This window comes from Tursiops truncatus, chromosome 6 (genome assembly GCF_011762595.2).
Source record: "Tursiops truncatus isolate mTurTru1 chromosome 6, mTurTru1.mat.Y, whole genome shotgun sequence".
Lineage (NCBI taxonomy): Eukaryota > Metazoa > Chordata > Mammalia > Artiodactyla > Delphinidae > Tursiops > Tursiops truncatus.
The window spans coordinates 58,708,984-58,728,808 of record NC_047039.1 but is presented as its reverse complement, the minus strand read 5'-3'; the positions used below and the strand labels follow the sequence as shown (position 1 = coordinate 58,728,808).

Below are 19,825 nucleotides of genomic sequence, written 5' to 3'. Positions count from 1 at the left end.
AAGGATCTCTTTGAAATTAAAGACAGCTTAGATCCTGATCCTATCTCTGTAATGTCTGCATGCCTTGAGGGTTACATTAAAAGTGTATTTCAGGCAGTGTTACAGCAATTTATTTTTTGGACAGTCTGTCTATATTAATATTATAATTCATTTAGTAATAGATTAAATATTTAAATATAGAGATGGAAGAGGTGGAAATTGCTACATTAATTAGAGATTATTCTTGGAGTTTGGCCATTATGTAACCTATTTAAGCTACATTTTCAGTTATTTTGAAGAATAAAATGTGTACATTTAAGTACATTTAAACAAGGAAAATCTCAGGAACTCACATCTGACAAAATCTGATTAATTCCTCAATGTTTTTCTCTGTTTCACACTCATTTTGTGGAAACATTCGTGTTTATAATGCAACTGAGGGCTTCCCTGGTGGCGCAGTGGTTGAGAGTCCGCCTGCCGATGCAGGGGACACGGGTTCATGCCCCGGTCCGGGAGGATCCCACATGCCGCGGAGCGGCTAGGCCCGTGAGCCATGGCCGCTGAGCCTGTGCGTCCGGAGCCTGTGCTCTGCAACGGGAGAGGCCCCGCGTACCGCAAAGAAAGAAAAAAAAAAAGTTATAATGCAATTGAATGATAAATTGGTGCTAAACATGTTTTCCCAAGACTGATTTCACTTTATTAGAGATTTTTGTTTTCTTCTGGGATTGTCTGATATTTCCTGGGTATTTTCTGAGCTTTACCCTGTGTCATTTGGTAACTGTTAGTTCTGTTGGTGCAAAAGCTGGCTTTTGGGCTCTTTGTAATCATCCCTCAAACAAAAGGACATTACTTTGAATTGGCTGTTTCACTTTATCTTTGGCAGACAGATGTTTTAGAGAATTAATGCCCTCCTGCCCCTGGCATGCTGTAACTCCCTCCTTTCTAAGAGCATTGATATAGGTTTGCCAATCTTCATTTTGTAAAAAAATTTTTATTTCAAAGATTTAAGTGGATATATTGACCAAATATAATAGTGATGTCTTTTATTGATTCAAACTTTAAAAATGTTATTCTAAGTATTAGAATAAATTAAAAATTTGTTTTACGTAGTAAGGTAGATAGCTAGTGGGAAGCAGCCGCATGGCACCAGGGATATTGGCTCGGTGCTTTGTGACAGCCTGGAGGGGTGGGATAGGGAGGGTGGGAGGGAGGGAGACGCAAGAGGGAAGACATATGGGAACATATGTTTATGTATGACTGATTCACTTTGTTGTAAAGCAGAAACTAACACACCATTGTAAAGCAATTATACCCCAATAAAGATGTTAAAAAAAATTTGTTTGAATACCAAAAACGTTTTTGCCAGATGGTAATGGGCACCTGACTGTTTTTGGTTAGCAACCTGAGACCTGCCTTCTAGTCTCTCCTTGGCTGTTAATGGCTGTATGGCCTTGGAAAACTAAGTCATGTAACCTTCTAAGGCTTATCATATGTATGATGAAATTGTTGGATTAGTGATCCCAAAGTTTCATTCAGACTCTAAAGGTCTTTAATTCTATCAAAATATAATAGGAAGAAACTATCACAACATTTTAAATCAACTATACTCCCCGCCTCCAAAAAAAAATAAAATAAAATGTAAGGTCCCCAATCCTAATATATATATATGTAATAGGAGAGGATACTGTGTAGTCCTCTTGCTTCATGCTAGCCTTTCTTGGAAAAGCAAAATAGTGAAGTATAAGAACGTTCCTCATCAACAGTGTTTCCCCTCTGTAAAAAGTCCTTTTCTCTGCCAGTTTTGAAAAACAAATGCTGTTTTATGATCATTGCATTTCATGCTCCAAATGTTATTAATTTTTACATAACGATCTCTTCTTTGTTCCATCAGTTCTTATTAGCTTGAGGTAATATTATACTTTCATAATAAGCACGGTTATATTTCTGTCTGTTTAAGCAATAAAACAGCAACTTCAGCAGATTACTAAGCAGATTGGCTTGGAATGTTTGTTGATAGGTCACAACCAGTGCTTTCCTGCATTATGTGGACATAAAACATTAGATGTTGTTGGCACTCAGATTTAATGGATATTTTATCTAGCACTTAGCTTTGTAATAAACGGACGTTCTCAGTTTAGCTTGATTTTTCTGTTACAAAGCCCATTGGAGTCCCAAGGGCATTGACCTTTTCTGCAATACAGGGAATAAAAATAAAAAACACCTTGCCCTTATTATGGAGTGGCTTGGTAAGGGTTTGATTGAATTAGACAAAAATGCGCTAGCTTTTTAACTCATGTTACACGGTTGCTTTCTGTAGTTTTCAGAATCAATCTTGAGAATTTTTTAAAAGTGGTTGGCATGAAGTCTTATGATCAGATGTCTATAAGTGCTGAAAGCATTGGGATTGTAAAATGAGAGTCAAGACTTTGATTTATTTGAATTCATGTGTGCCTTGTTTTACTCTTAAAGTCTTGTAGAAAACATCTGAGGAACAGCTTTTGATATTATAATTGTGTGGTTCATTCCATTCCTTAGGAAAATAAATTATTGTATTAGGTTGAAATGTATGAAATTGCTATTTGATTTTCATATATCTTCATGTATTACTTTACATTTCCTTAAACTTGTACACAACCCCTTCTCTCTGGAGACAAGGGTGTCTTACCCTATAGGCCATTGAATTATCCTGTGTTTTGTACTACATTTTAGGCATTTTTAGTTCTATCTTTTGTTTGGCTGTGAAACTATGAATATTGAGAATAAGCATGCAGTTTGCAAAGTTAATGTAGCTTTTAAAATTTAATTTTATAATTACTTTATGGTCTTCATTTTCTTTGTTTTGTCTCTGACTATTGAAAACTTAGCTCTGGGCTGGCAGTGTTTTTTGCAGGCTGACATTTGGGGACCATTGTAGTGGATTTTAGGAAAAGACTTTTTACTTCTGGGAGGGATGTTAAGTAATATGTGTAAGGCTCCCAAATAGTGAGTGGTTAGGAAGTGGCTCACTTTATCATCATTTAAATTAGATATAGTATTGTTTTATTCTTTTTTCTGATTCTTAGTTTCCCAGTTTTAGGGAAGTGATGAGGTGACATTTTTTTATACATACCACATGGACCTCTAAATTCTACATTGTTTTACTGTTCATGTTTGGTTTTGTTTTGTTATGGGGAGACATTTTCAAGATTGAAAAGTGTAGGGATTTTTGTTTTGCTAATAAAAAAGTAGAAACCAAAGGAGAAAAGGTTTGTGATGATATATGAACATATTTGAATATTACTCAAATATTTCTATAGTTGTTAAGGTCTTTTCTTGAGGAATCATACTTTATGATGCCTTTAAATGAGTTAGCCGAGGATCTGGGGTAAGACTCTTCTTGGGAGAAAACAGTGAGTACAAAGGCCCCAAAGGAAGGCAGTTAGTGTGGCATGTTTGAAGAACGGCAAGAAGAACCCCTGATGGCTTTGGATGTGGAACAACAGAATGAACGTTTGCTGCCTCGTCTTCTTCTTATTTCTGTACATCCTCTCGTGTAGTCCACACCCTTGTTTCTCTAGTAGTTGTCATTGTGGCTGCTCTGCATGAAGTTCTCTGTCTCCATAGCAGCCGTTTTGTGTGATCTGCCAAGTGACACCTCTGTTAGTTCTTGGGTCAAAGTGTCTAAGGGTCCTGCTGTCCTTTACACAGATGACCAGAGCTGCTTTTAGCTAAGAGGAGCAGTTTTTTTTTTTTTTTTTTTTTTTTGCAGGTAAAGTGCAACATACCAGTTGTTCTTTGGTTGGAGATCTTGTTTTGGCCATTTTAATATAGAGGCTGTTAATGAAATACTTTAAGAAACTAAAGCATTCTTCCATGGGAAGTTTTGAACTCCTTGAAGGCAAGGGACTGTTGATTTTTGTTTCTTATCTCCAGCATCAGTCATATTGCCCAGTACACAATGAGTTTCATATGCTGTCTTTCACCTATCTTTGATTTGATTCTCAGAATAACTTCCTTTTGGTGCCATGTTGTCAGCTAGTTTTCCAAAGATATGCCAGCTTTTCTTTTTTTAACATCTTTATTGGAGTATAATTGCTTTACAATGGTGTGTTAGTTTCTGCTTTATATCAGAGTGAATCAGCTATACACATACATACATCCCCATATCTCCTCCCTCTTGCATCTCCCTCCCACCGTCCCTATCCCACCCCTCTAGGTGGTCACAAAGCACCGAGCTGATCTCCCTGTGCTATGCAGCTGCTTCCCACTAGCTATCTATCTTACATTTGGTAGTGTATATATGTCCATGCCACTCTCTCACTTTGTCACAGCTTACCCTTCCCCCTCCCCATATCCTCAAGTCCATTCTCTACATCTGCGTCTTTATTCCTGTCCTGCCCCTAGGTTCTTCAGAACCATTTTTTCTTTTTTTAGATTCCATATATATGTGTTAACATACGGTATTTGTTTTTCTCTTTCTGACCTAGTTCACTCTGTATGAGAGACTCTAGGTCCATCCACCTCACTACAAATAACTCAATTTCGTTTCTTTTTATGGCTGAGTAATATTCCATTGTATATATATATGCCATATCTTCTTTATCCATTCATCTGTCAGTGAACACTTTGGTTGCTTCCATGTCCTGGCTATTGTAAATAGAGCTGTAATGAACATTGTGGTACATGACTCATTTTGAGTTATGGTTTTCTCAGGGTATATGCCCAGTAGTGGGATTGCTGGGTCATATGGTAGTTCTACTTTTAATTTTTTAAGGAACCTCCATACTGTTCTCCATAGTGGCTGTATCAATTTACATTCCCACCAACAGTGCAAGAGGGTTCCCTTTTCTCCACACCCGCTCCAGCATTTATCCTTTGTAGATTTTTTGATGATGGCCATTCTGACTGGTGTGAGGTGATACCTCATTGTAGTTTTGATTTGCATTTCTCTAATGATTAGTGATGTTGAGCATCCTTTCATGTGTTTGTGGGCAACCTGTATATCTTCTTTGGAGAAATGTCTGGGTAGGTCTTCTGCCCATTTTTCGATTGGGTTGTTTGTTTTTTTTGATATTGAGCTACATGAGCTGCTTGTAAATTTTGGAGATTAATCCTTTGTCAGTTGCTTCTTTTGCAAATATTTTCTCCCATTCTCATGGTTGTCTTTTCGCCTTGTGTATTTTTCCTTTGCTGTGCAAAAGCTTTGAAGTTTCATTAGGTCCTATTTGTTTATTTTTGTTTTTATTTCCATTTCTCTAGGAGGTGTGTCAAAAAGGATCTTGCTGTGATTTATCTCATAGAAGGGCACATTCTTTTGAACACTTCTGGAAAAGTTATTAATCTTTTTATTATCATAAATATACTCAGTGATGTTTTTGACTGAATGGGAGAATAAAGGCCTTTTTTTTCCCGAAAGGATAAATCTTGAAATATTTTTATATAGGAGATAACTGGGTGTCTGTCTAGATTGGCTCTTTCTGTTCCAACCTGTCTTGTCATGTTAAAAGTTTAGTGTTTAGGGCATACATTTTAAGTAATTTTCTGGATGATCTTTGAAGAGATTTGCTGGAGACCCAGAAGGGAAAGAATCATCATCTGTTGAAGCCCTAGGTCTGTCTTTCTAATGAATAGCAGCTGTACGGCTGGTAGCTCGTGTACTCATTTGGCAGATGAAGGAATTGAGGTTTAGAATTATAACCAAACATTAAGACCACATAGATTACATGAATGAAACATTGTTTTAATTTATTCTAATAGGTTGGGATCAGAGCTCTACTCTTGTAACCATGCTTACCTCAAAATAGTTGAATAACCATTGTTCTAGGCCACGGGAAGTCAGGGCTTTTATAACATTTGTTTCCTAATTTATTACTTTAACTGTATAATGTTTGTTATAGATTTAATCTTGTGATCACTTAAACGGATATTTTTAAGTATTATTTTTTAGTTTCACTGTTTACTAGTTGCCCTCTTTAAAAACTTGTATATGCTTTTATATGACGAGCAGTGTAAATTGTTTTATGTAGAAAGTAAAAAAATAAACCCTTAATCATTAAAGTTAACAGTGTACATCTATAATAATCCCTGGGATCACGTCTTAGTGAGGCCCCCACCACGCCTTGGGAAGTGTTATTAATTGAAGGGGAAAGTTGCTCTCTAAACAATGGGGTATGCCTCTAGATTAGTATAAGTAGAAGTCTCAAGAAGGTTCTCCAAACATCTTAAGATTCTCAAGTGAATGGCAGCAAGCCTGACTTTCTTTTCAGAGCCAGAAAGTTTTCTGAATTCCCTGAGCTCCCACTTTTCTAGGGACCTCCTCCTCCTTCTCTTCATATGCTCTGCAGGATTGACTCTTTCCCCTGCAGTACGCTTGTTGCTGCTCTGGAGTCTCTGGGTCAGCATGGGATGTACTGCTGACTTGCAGACTTTATAGTGATGTATGGACAGGACACATTTCTAGTTGTCCCTTTGAGACTGATCTTTTGAGAAACAGCATTGTTTATGGTCGTGAGGAGAGGGCGGGTCCTACAAGCGAGGGTACTTCGGACAGCAACGGTGTGGCTTACTTTTCCCAGGCGCCAACTGGTGTCCTACAGTTTAGTTTCTTTCTGACACTAATGACTCAGCGTTAGCACAGCCCCTGCAGGTTAAGGACTCAGTCCAGTCTCACCAGTTGTCCCCACTTCAGATGCCAATTTCAAGTCCTTACACCTGACCATTGGGCTATAAAGTCTGGGGATTCCCTACAGTTCCCTCCTCAGGTTTGATAATTTGCTAGAATGGTTCAGGGAAGCCAGGAAAACACTTCTTACATTTACTGGTTTATAACTCAGGAACAGCCAAAAAGAAGGGATGCACAGGGCAAGGTATGAGGTGGGGATAGGTGTGTGAAGAACTTTCATGCCCTTTGCAGGTACATTACCCTCTCGATCCCAGAACCCTGTCATTTAGGGGTTTTGTGGAGGCCCCGTTGTGGCTACACGATTGATTAAATCACTGTCTATTTGGCGATTGACTCAGTCTCCAACCTCTCTCCCTTTCCCTGACGTCAGAGGTGGGGCTGAAGTGCTAACCCTCTACGCATGCATTGACTTTGTATTCATGCCTTGGTCTTTCTGGTGACCAGCCCCAATCCTGAAGCTATCTAGGCGCCCCCAGCCACCGGTCATCTCATTAGCTGACAAAAGACACTTTTCAGTTCTGCGATTCCAAGGGTCTTAGAAGCTCTTGTGTCGGGAACTAGGGACTAAGACCAAATATTAATATTTGAACCAATGATGTTCCTCTCACCCATATCATTCAGGAAATTCCAAGGGTTTTAGAAGTTCTGTGCCAGAAACCAGGAAAAGACCAAATAAATGTTTCTTTTTATGTGACAATATCATAGCAAGTATGATTTAAATAGCAAGCTGGGAGGATCATTTTGGAGAAGTATTTAAAATACATTGGGGGGACCTCCCTGGTGGTCCAGCAGTAAAGAATCTGCCTTCCAATGCAGGGGACGCAGGTTCGATCCCTGATCAGGGAACTAAGATCCCACATGCCGCAGGGCAACTAAGCCCGGGCGCCACAGCTATTGAGCTCGTGCGCTGCAGTGAGAGAGCCTGTGTGCCGCAAACTACAGAGCCCACATGCTCTGGAGCCTGCACGCCACAGCTATAGAGAGAAGCCCGAGCGCTGCAACGAAGAGACGAGCGCCACAACGAAAGATCCTGCATGCTGCAACTAAGACCCGACGCAGCCAAAAAAATAAAGAAATAAATAAAGAAGATAAATAAATATTTAAAATACATTGGAAGGATGGAGGGGAGTTGTAAGCAGGCTGCCTGTGAGGGGCTACTTACTGTGATTTTATCTGCAAGTAATTTTAGAGGCAGAAGTTGTGGTTGACCTCTTAGTACCCAGCTGTCACAAGTATAAATCAAATATTGTGGTTTAACTTTTATTTCTTCTTGAGCACTCTTAGTGGATTCTATATGCATATCTATTTCTATTACCTTTCTCCAAGAGCTTTTATTTCTGCCAGAAATATTCGGAGTTGGAGGCAAAAGCTTGGTTTCCTAGGTGTAAGTCAGAAAGAATATTTTTAATATTCTGGGATACTGTGTGCGTGATCCAGGAGCTTGGTGCTTGGTTTGTAGGCAGGTAGGTTCTACTGATTGTTTTTTAGTGATGCGGCGATTGGAAAATTTTAGAGCAGCCATTGAGGGTGCTGCTGGTATGACAGCAGTGTTTTCAGTGGTTTACTTCAGTACGTTTATCCAGGGTCATGTCTGTTTTCCCCATTCCCCCACCACAGTAGCGCTTGTCAGGGGGCTGGCTGTCCTTCATAGGAGGCCGCTTTAACAAAGGAAACACATCTCCTCTCGTATTTCTGTAAATACAACAGTCCAGGAGTCTAGATTTCTGCCATGCGGTAAGAGGCCCACCAAGAAAAAAGATAATTAAGTGTCGGCATAGAATTTTTTTTTTCTTCCCTGCTATAGCTGGCAAACCTTGCAGACCTTGAAGAAATGAGAGAAAAGAAGGCTTTCTTGCAGTATTGACTTGTTTTCTTTTTGCTTAAGCATTACTCGTTGATTGAGGAAAACAGTTTATGAGATTCTTGCTTGACTGTGAGAACACAGTCTACACCAGCTTTATTAGGGCTGTGTTGTTCAACAGTGACTTCGTGATACTAATACTTTTGGGTGAAAGTGCACATGTATAGTCAGTGATTCTCAGTCTTTTCCTCAGGACTGCTTATGCTCATAATCATTTTGAGGACCCCAAAGAGGTTTCATTTCATCTCCTTTCTTTTCATTTCCTTTCTTGAACTCCTTTCCCTTCCCTTCCCTTCCCTTCCCTTCCCTTCCCTTCCCTTCCCTCCCCTTCCCTCCCCTCCCCTCCCCTCCCCTCCCCTCCCCTTCCCTTCCCTTCCCTTCCTTTCCCTTCCTTTCTCTTCTCTCCCCACCCCATTTGCCCCCTTGCCCCTTTGCCCCCTTTTCCTTCCCGTGGATTTACCTTAATGGTACTTACTTGCTGAAAGTTAAAACAGGGAAACATTTAAAGTAACAATCATAAATGCATAAACAGTTACATTTCTTTTCTTGAATTCATCAATTAGTTTTATTTTCTAGGTTAAAAACCCCAAATTACTCTCATCTTTATTCATGTTTTCTATTATTAAAACAATTATTATTTTTTGTTCTTTTTAAAAAAAATTTTTTTAATTAAAAAAAATTTTTTATGGAAAGGCATTTTATTTTAAATATAGCAGTGTGTACATGTCAATCCCAAACTCCCAGTCTATCCCTCCCCGCCCCACTTCCCCCCCCCGCCCACTCCCGTAACCGTAAGTTTGTTCTCTAAGTCTGAGTCTGTTTCTGTTTTGTACTTATTTGCTGAAAGTTAAAATGGAAAAATCTAAAGTAACAATAATAAATGCATAAAGAGTTACATTTATTTTTATAAGAAAATAACAGTTTTCCCAAACCATAAAAATAAAGAGAAGAACAGCATTGTTTTACATTTTTTGCAGAGCTCTTTAATATTGGGTTTAATAAAAATTGGATTCTCATGTCTGCTCTGCATTCAGTCTGTTGGACCATGTTGTTCTGGTTGAGGTATATTTGAAGAAAGTCCAGCTTACTAGGGATACATGGTTAGAAGGGGTGCAGTATTTTAATAGCCATAAAACTTGACAAATGGTGATTTTTTAAAGATTAGTTGCAACATGAAATCTGAAATCCCATCAGTGAACTTTTTGTTCTCTATTAAGCTAAAAATTCATTGGTCTGTCTTGCACTTTGAGTGGCTCTTATATGCATGCGTGATTTTGTAACGTCATGCATTGGTAAACAAAGATCTGTGTCATACAGGTCTTTTTATATAATATAAAAAAATTACATTTGTTATTTTCACCATCAATTCCATTAGAAATAGCTTTAATTATTGGGAAGCTGTCAAGCTCACAAAAGTGGATACAAATTTTCCAAAGTTCTAATTTTGACTCAGAAGCTTGAATTTCATCATTGTCAACAAATACTGTCCGTAGTTTTTTTGTTAAAATGAAAGCTTTCTTTGTTCACTTCCATTGCTGCCAGATACCCAAGTCTGAATAACCATAGCTTGTCTGTTAGTCATTCGTTCAAAAATGGTGTTCCATGAAAAAGGCAGCTCATTCAACATGTGCTTCAATTAATTGCACATGTGCTTTTCCCAAGACAACCATTGAACTTCAGGGTGCGGCAGAAGTGCTTTATGCATACATCCCATTTTATTGCACATTTAATAAAATTGATACTTTTTTTTTTTTTTTTGCTTCATCAAGTCATTGTTAAGAGAACACCCCCCCACCGCCAACTGCAGATTTGAGATAGTCAAGAATATAACGACTGTATTGGTGCCACTGCCTTGATTCAAGCTAAGGCACCAACAGTTTTACCCTTCATTGCTTTTGTCTCACCGTTACAGATGTCAGCAGTGTGACACAGGCAAATAACGTCTTCGTGTTATTATTTTTTCAGTTTATTTTTTAAATTAATTTTTATTATAGTTGCTCCCTCATGTTATTATGAAATTGACCATACAGACCTCATGAAATTGTGTTGTGTGTCTCCTAGAGTACACAGACCTTACTTTGAGAACTGCTGTTACACTATTAGCTCTTCTTTTGTTCTTGTTGAGAATACAGTTGGGAAAGAAGGGAGTTCTATGCTGGTAACATTTTCACAGATTTCCCAAACTTTGATGCATTTGCACCACGGGACCTTTCCTTTGCCTCATTCTCTCTTGATTCTATAGCAAACTGTGGCACTCGGGGTGAGACTCAGAGCTTCTGAATGTTGCTGTGCTGGTATATTAAAAAAAGAGATAATTATAGTAATAAAAACATTGGTATTCATTGAATGCTTACAATGTCCATGTCCTTGTATGGTTTTTTTTTTGATTTGATATTTGTATATATTGTGGAATGATCACCAAAATTAGTCTAGTTAACACACATCACCACACAGTTACAAATTTTTTTCTTGTGGTGAGAAAAAGATCCACTGTGTTAGCAACTTTTAAATATACAATACAGTATTAATCAATCAATCAATTACTAGTTAACTATTACTAGTTAACAATTACTAGTTAATTATTACTGATACTATTGATATCTTAATATTATATAATAGGTAACTATTTTTTTAACATCTTTATTGGAGTATAATTGCTTTACAATTGTGTGTTAGTTTCTGCTGTATAACAAAGTGAATCAGCTATACATATACATATATCCCCATATCTCCTCCCTCCTTGTATGTTTAATATCTGCCCCTGCCCTCTTCTTTTGTGAAGGTGTTGTGAAAACTAATTTGATATTTAAAAAGTCTTTAAAACAGTGTGGTCTATTTTCATTGCCTGACATCTTACAAAATGCATCATATAAGGAAGTAAATATATACCAACGAGATTACAGTGTACCTTTAGAGGCTCATTAGTTAACTATAGTTGAAGAAGAGGAGGAGGAGAGGAAATTCCTAGGCATAGTGATGCCAAATGATCAAAACACTTAGAAGCTACGATGCAAAAAACATTTTCCCTCTTCCGTATATTGGAAGATAGAAAGTATTTTTTTCAAAAGTAACTGGATGAAGAAGGTACACTAAAAAGAGACCAGAAACAGGAAAGGTGTTTAGAGGCTGAAAGGGAGGATTTTCATTTGGAATTGTGTGATGATGAGAGTATGTAGATATCCTGAAAGTACTTTGCCCCCCAGAATATTTAAGGCTTGTAGTTTACATGAATATCATGAGTCTGGGAAAGGCAATAGCTAAGGTTAGTCTATTCTTGAACAATGCCATGGTTCAAAGGTAAGCAAGAGCTCTTGGAGATAGAGGAGGGGTGAATAATTTGATGAGATAATTTCAGGAAGACAAAATACTTATCGTCAAGAATGTGCCAATGTTTCTGACTTTTAAAACTAAGTTAAGGGCTTCCCTGGTGGCGCAGTGGTTGAGAGTCCGCCTGCCGATGCAGGGGACATGGGTTCGTGCCCCGGTCCAGGAAGATCCCACATGCCGCGGAGCGGCTAGGCCCGTGAGCCATGGCTGCTGAGCCTGCGCGTCCAGAGCCTGTGCTCCGCAATGGGAGAGGCCACAACAGTGAGAGGCCCGCGTACCGCAAAATAAATAAATAAATAAAAATAAAACTAAGTTAAAATGTGAATAATCATTATCATGTACTTATGATTAAATGCCGTCTCTTTTTCCCCTCTCATAAAATTCAGCATGGAATTGACAGACAGATCATATGAAAATAAGATAATTGGATGGATTTTACGTAATAACATGTGCATTATATAATCACTTCAGAATTTACAAAGAATTTTAGTACTTTGGAATTTAAAAAGAAATTTTACATTTACTATTTCATTTTAATATTAAAAAGGAAAAAAAAACCTGAAATAGGTGAGAAAGGAATAATCACCATATGAGAATCTATCTTACGGAAAGAGTTAGAATTTAAAGCTAGGTCTTTGGGGGAGTTCCCTCGCAGTCCAGTGGTTAGGACTCAGCGCTTTCACTGCCGTGGCCCCAAGTTCAATCTCTGGTCAGGGAACTAAGATCCTGTTAAGCCGTGTGGTGCGGTGGGGGGGGGGGAAAAAAAGCTAGGTCTCTGGACAGACAGTTCCTGTACTTGGGACTGCACAGTGTTCCTGCCATGCTGCTTTGCATACTCTGGCCTGGAGAGCATCCAAACAGAAGACAAATGCTCTTTGGGCCAGAATGTGACCTCATTTGGGGGCAGGACAGCTGTAGAGCAGGGTCCTCTACCAGGTCAGTGTTGAGTCTGAGGACAAGTTCAAGGTGTGTCCTAGATCAAGTCTTAGACCAAGTCTGCCAGAGGGCTTGGCACACACACTTTTCTGCTCTCTGGCTCCATTGTTAAGAATTGTTCTTTTCCCGTACTTCTTGTTCATTTTCACTAGGCTTTTAGGAATTAAATATTTCCTTAATCCCTAAAAATATTTTGAGAACTCATCACCTTATCTTATGACCATCTAAAGGAATAAAAGCATCATCCGTCTTGTGAGTTTCCATCTTTTTTAATAAAGCAAATGATACGATAAATTCATTGTGAGCCAATAAGTAGAGTCCAAGTTATTCAAACCCAAGGTTTTTTTTTTTTTTCAGTTTAGATCTCATTTTTAGTATGTATGTTGGAGATATTAGCTATTAGACTTTTTGGTATTTCAAGTTCCTGGTTAACTTTCACTCCCATCTTTCATTTGTCAAATTTTGGTCTTCACAGTAAGTCTTCTATTGTGTATTATAAGGAAACTGAGGTGGAAACTGTTAATGTTTAGTGTCAGATTACTTTATTTCAAATGTAGGCAAAGGTTCTTACCTTTGTTTCAAACACTGCCTCTGACTGAATGCTAAGCATTTTCCACTGTAAATGATAATGCTGCTGCCGCTGCCGATACCATCACCACCACCAGCACCGCCATGGAAACAGGAACGTTCCCTTGTGCTTCAGTTGGCATTTGATGTCTTTTGAATTATTTTCAGCCTAATTTAGCTGTTCCTATTTTCCACTTGAGCAAATCCACTTTGACTTTTTCTAAAACAGGTAAGTCAACAAGGCAAGGACAGGAGCACATTAGTTCATAGATATACCCCTTCTGGGACTTGAGGACATTGCTCTACAGTATTTATTTGTAGCCCTGAGACAGCTGGTGAGGAAGTTTAGAGTGTATCACAGCTATATAGATATCAAGTACTAGAGGTAGCTGTGGTTGCTGCCACCCGCTTTGATATACTGTCCTGTGCTATGGGCGTGAGGAATTTTTCCTCTTAACCTGTTATGTCTTTCTGTATTTTTCTGGCCTTCTATAAATTTTTGTAAAATGTCATTTTTGTGGAATAGATCTATGCCTCTTTCATGTTAACAGATATACATGCTTAAGAGATTTGACCCTCTGGGAAATCACATTGAACAAATGAGATTTGACGTAGGGATTGTTTTTTATACCCATGTAATGGCAGTATATCGCTTGGCACATGATAGGTGCTCTGTAAATGTTATTTACATGCATTTTGAACCTAAAAGTTAATTAAATGAAATATAATTAATAAATTTTTATTAAATCATGCACAGTGTTAGGTCAGAAAACTAAAAATATCGGTAAGACAGGTAGTGGCTAGCAAATTCCACTGCTAGCTGGAAGATAATCTCACACATATAAACCCTTTTACCCTGGGAGGTATCATGGTAGCACAAGAAACACAGCAGGAGTGGAGTTGAGAGGAGAGAGCGGTTTAGTGATTCCTGGCAGGGATGGGGAAGGAGTGGAAAGGAGGGTGGTCTGTGTGGCCGTTGGATCTCCGGTGATGATGCGGACGATGAAGATTTTGTTTCACCTCTCGGAATATATTTGAAAGATAAAATAGGTTTCCTGTCTGACATTAATATCACAGGTACTTGGGAGTGTGTGCTTCTTTTATAATCAGGGTTATTGTTTTAACCTGAGTCCCCTGCTCACTGTGTTTTCACACCCTTTCTCTTAAGAGTTGCCTGAGGTTCCATCGATTGAGGAGGAAGTGGAAGAAACCGAGTCTTGGGCAAAGCCTCTGGTCCACCTTTGGCAGACGAAGTCCCCAAACTTTGTGGCCGAGCAAGAGTATAATGCAGCCATGGGCAGAATGGAGCCGCACTGTGCCATCTGTGCTCTGCTCATGCCCTACTACAAGGTAGCCAGCGGGAGGGGCCCCTGCCCACGTCTCCTTTCACTGCAGCACTTTGTGTGACTGAAAACACAGGTGAATCTCTGTAGGGTTAGTAGGCACACGAAGAGGAAGACATTAGTACTTCTGTAGCTAATGGCTATCAGAGAGCAGCAAATGGAATTCCTGAGTGCCACTTGAGAGACTTTTCTGTGACAGTGCTTTATCATTTTTAAATGTCTTGGTTTATTTCAGTCAAGGGGCAATTCCAACCTTTCTTTCTACCCCTTTCACCAAGAAACACAGAGCTTAAAGCTTAAGAATAGTAGAAGCTTACAAAGAGAACTTAGATCTAGTCTCTATGTTTGAAAATATTACTCTCAATCATATACATGTCGGCTCTGGGCCCCCATTTAAAATATCTCTCTTCATCTTCCCATGTGGAACATGCAAAAGACACAGCAGGACTCAATGCAAACTGAATTGTCCAGTTCACCCTCATCAGCCAGCCATTCATGATATTATTTTCAGAAGTCATTTTGTATATGTTATGCTGATAGCATCTTAGGTCACAGAGGGCCACATTCTCCAGCACTAACACAGACAAAATGATCTTTCAGAATCTGGTAAGAGTAAAACTACCAGATCCGTTTTTAGATACAATATATTTTAAAGTCTGTTGATGTGAACATTGTGTTCTGGGTTATATTTTCACTGATAGAGTCAGAAATATTTTACTCAAGATCACATCATTCCTAGAGTTCCACATTTAGTAATTCTGGTTAGACGTTTCAGAGCATGAATATGTGTGATGTGCCACATTCTCAGACCTTTGTAAATAGAGGAAGTAGTTCATTCACTTGTCTTTGAATGTGACACTGGTGAGTGATTAACCTTATTTTTATTTCCCATTTAGTCACTAATTTTCTGTATTTTCTTGGAAAAACTTACCTTTATATTGATTCTTGCTTCTGTATCATAATCTGCCTGTATATTTCCCCGATAATTAAAAAATTCCAACTAAAATTATAAGATTTGGGGAAATTTATTAATATAGGGTCTCTGGGGATAATAAGATAGTTCATTAATTAGTTTCAAATAAACACTGAATATTTGTTGTATATTTTGGTGAGAGGTGACGATTTCTTTTTGAACATTATCCTTTGTTATTTAATGACATTTGCTAGATCTTTCTGTCTCGCTGTTTTAAAACTTTGTGGTGAGTCAAAAAGCCTTCAAAAACTCTCTAAATACTGTTGTACAAATTAAAACTGAGGTCTTTGAAGATACTCCTTCAGGTGTAACCAGGTAAGATTCTTCAGTAAATGAAATCAGATCTGTTAACCTAGTGCAAATAAAGAAGCAAAAAACGTTCATCAGAAGAATTGATGCTTTTCATGAACTATGTATTTAAGAACGTAGTTTTAGTAGCTCATCGATTTCTGTACCAGCAGATGTACAGAATACCCTCTCATTCCTACAGCTTAGCTTCTGGATGGGAGCCTGAGGAGCGGCACTGATAAAGAGCTAATAGTGGGTCCGGGAGAACAAGGGGAAGTACAGCAGCTGGAAGTTAGTGGATGAACAGCTATTAGGGGATTTGAGTGACCAGAGCGAGTGATCTGAGCTCTTTTCCATGTTCTTTGCTCACGTGGAAATATTCTGTTTTTCAGCCAGATAGCAGCAATGAAGAAAATGATTCTAGATGGGAGACAAAATTAGATGAAGTGGTTACTTCAGGAGGAAAGACTAAGCCCCTCATTCCAGAGATGTGTTTTATTTATAGCGAGGAAAATATAGAATATTCTCCACCTAACGCCTTCCTGGAAGAGGATGGAACAAGTCTTCTGATTTCCTGTGCAAAGTGCCGCGTACGGGTTCATGCAAGTAAATGAGTCTATCACTCATTAATCGCTGGCTTTTCAGTGCTTCACATAGTCTCTATTTCTCACCCCTTTGTAACTTGCCAAATCTATCACATTGTACTGTTGGCATTATTAATGGTTAGATCATTCTTTATCACATTTCTTCTAAGAAAGTATGAATAGGTGTAATCATCCTTTTTCCTCCAATTTTATGTGGTATCAGTGGAGAACAGATCTGTCTGGTTCTGTTTGTTTGTTTGTTTGGGGTCCAAATGTGGGGTCATTGTGGGATTCCTTTCACGTGCTTGAATTTCACTTAAAGTTTGTAAAAATTGAGTTTTAATCTCTAATGTTGATTCATGACTGTTTTCCTTTGTTACTTTTGAAAGAGAAATGAGTATTCTTTTGGTGATTTGGGGAATTATTGTTAAATTTAATTATCGAGTTAAAATTTTATTCTTTGTAAGGGTAGGGAGATCTTCATTGCCTTCCCGGGGGGAAAAAGTGCTTAGGGTTGTTTTCCCCCAAGACTGAGAAAGTTAGGCTCCACACCTGTCTCAATTTGGTGTTTTTACATAATTGGGTTAAGTGGCAAATACATTTTTTTAGATTGGTCTGCCATTTAAATCCTCTAAAATGTATAAAATGGATCTATTAAACATTGCAATTCTATTTTAAAGCATTTTAATATTCCAACTCTTACCAAGTCAAATGTTCTGTTAACGTTCTTATGTATGGTGTGAGTCTGTCAGTGTAGTATGAATGATTTATAATAAAGGTATTACCTTCTATATTTACCCCAGAGTAATACCAGTCTTGTGTTAAGGTTGAACTTGCCTGGCTATCTAGCATTTATTTATTAGATACTTTCATCTTCCCCAAGGAATTTGAACATGATGTGCTTGAAATGTAATTATATAAAACTTCTTATTTGCTTCTATCAGTTTGTAACACACATACACATATATATACACATTCACTCTACGTGATTATATTTATATGAGAGACAGTGCACCATTTCACAAACAAGTTTGGATTTAATCTTGACTCCAGAATGCACTAGCTATGCAATTTAGCCATAATATTTTATAAACATGTGCCTGAACTAAACACTTTATGGTCTTGGGTAACTATGATAGGCTTTTCTTTGGGTAATTACATTTCTGTTATTTTCTCTTCCCATGTCAAATGTTATAGAAATTTGATATTAAAAATTACTCCTTTAAATTTTACTCATTTAAATCTTTTAAAACTCTTTCTTCAGGAAACCAGAGTAACACATGTTTGTTGATACCGTATAATTGCTACATATATTTATATCATCAGCTATCTCTTTACATTGTTATTTTGAGTCAGGCATGTACTGAATGGACAAATAGAATTGAAGACAGCTCTTCATCACTAACTATGAATTGTGCATCCTTTGTTCCTATCACTGAAATTAAAGCTAATTAAACATAATTTTTGAAATGTACTTTTACATTACATTAATTTTATGCACTGATTTTATGTGCATAAATATTGTGTCACAGTTTATTTATTGTGTCATTTTAAAACTTCCCCAAATTTTGCTTCATAAATTGCAACTTATTTTGAAATATGTTTTGCATGAGTAAAGGACTAGACTTGACAATTTAGAAATTTTCTAATCACACATTAAGTATTATCATCAGTATTCTCTATAATAACTGTTGTGAGCACTGGTAACTATTAAGATGCACACTCTCATTTTTTTCTGGCAGTGATAATCCTATTAGCTATGAGGCATGGGAACCAAAAGTATCTTTGAGCCAGCCTTGCTAATGTTTTGTTCTAAGCAGTGAGAATCAAAAATGGTATGGTAGGCTGCTGTTCCGATTTTATTTGTTCAGTGCTAAAATGTGTAATATTGTCAAAATGCAAAAGACTTTAATTAATGGGTCCATACTATTATTTTATAGGTTGTTACGGTATCCCTTCTCATGAGATCTGTGATGGATGGCTATGTGCCCGGTGCAAAAGAAATGCATGGACAGCAGTAAGTGGCTAATTTTAGTATCTTTTAGCTCCTTTTCTCACTCCATCCACTGTGGGTCCATTTAAATCTAGTGGTCAGGTAAGATAGTACACAATGCTTTTGTGTGCCATTCCACAGTTACCTGTATTTCTTGTCTTCTCTTTCCAAATCATCCTACCTGGTAGCTCTATATCCATTGTGGAAATGTTAAATACATTTCTAGGCATCACCGTTTGCTCAGGAACCTGTGGAGACTACTGGTTTATTAGAGCATGTCCAAAGTATTGCTTCATGTTCTTGCCCGGCTCTATTTTGCAATTCTTGAAAATAAGTCTTCTAAGTAACAGTGAAGGTGGGAATCTTCAGTGACCTCTCAGGAAGCTGTGCTAATTCACAACTATTCCACTAGCGTGAGGTCTTCCCCGCTTATTCATTCGTACATTCATACTTTAGAAAATTTTAGAGTGTTCTGTGCTAGGCATTGCTGTGAACTTGAGATAGAAACTTCAACCACAAATGGTTCCCCACTTGGAGAACACAGATTTCTCTTCACCTAAACTGTTTTTCCTGAAGACCCTGTTGAAACTTTAGCTTACATCCAAGCATTACGTTCCATTCTGTTAATCCACCATGTCACCCATTTTGCCATTTGATTATGTGCTACCTTAACTTTTCTTAAAAATTCTCTTTCAAGAGGTATCAGAACATGTTTGAAAGTGAAGACCGATCAGATCTCAAGACTGTATCCCTCACTCTTGATCTCAGAGCAGATGCTCAGCTTGATTTGGATTATAATCGTAGCATTTGCTTTATTCCTTAATGATCTCTAATGTTAATGAAGTAAATTTCCTTGCAACCAAAGTTACAAACCTGAAGGACAATGCTTTACATGAGGAAAATTTATGTCATGATTATGTATGTTTAGCTCTCAGTGTTGAAATAGACATATGGTGACTATAAATTAAAGGCATCTGTGAGAATGTCTTTCTGTATGATTTTTATAGCTGGCATTCACTCTGGGTAGTGAGGGGAAAATGGGGCAAAATATGGACACTCTTTATAGTCCAAATAATCTGATTTCATATTAGAGGTAACATCTCCAACTTAAGAATTCTTTTCATTAGTGGGCCCAGATAACATTTTGGTATTTCCTTTGGTGTGTTCATTATGTTAACAAAAACTGTATAAATGTACAGCATCTTTAAAACAGCCATGAAGTCCTGCTATAATAAATATATTCAGCTCTTATTTATCAAGCTGGTTCTAGTCATATTATATGAGCCAAAGTAAAGCCTTGTAGAGTCAGTTTT

At 37.8% G+C, this 19,825-nt stretch overlaps 1 protein-coding gene across 5 annotated transcripts in view; it reads left to right on the top strand.

Annotated features, from left to right (window-relative positions):
- Positions 1-19,825, top strand: part of KDM4C (lysine demethylase 4C) — a 400,106-nt gene that overhangs the window by 227,236 nt on the left and 153,045 nt on the right. For 4 of the 5 annotated variants that reach the window (XM_033858103.2, XM_033858104.2, XM_073806126.1 and 1 more), the window contains 3 exons: positions 14,500-14,681; positions 16,328-16,541; positions 18,460-18,536. In XM_033858103.2, the coding sequence (XP_033713994.1) occupies positions 14,500-14,681; positions 16,328-16,541; positions 18,460-18,536 (473 nt within the window). Of the gene's footprint in view, positions 1-14,499; positions 14,682-16,327; positions 16,542-18,459; positions 18,537-19,825 lie in introns of those variants that run through there. The other variant, XR_012332500.1, reaches the window with a different exon arrangement.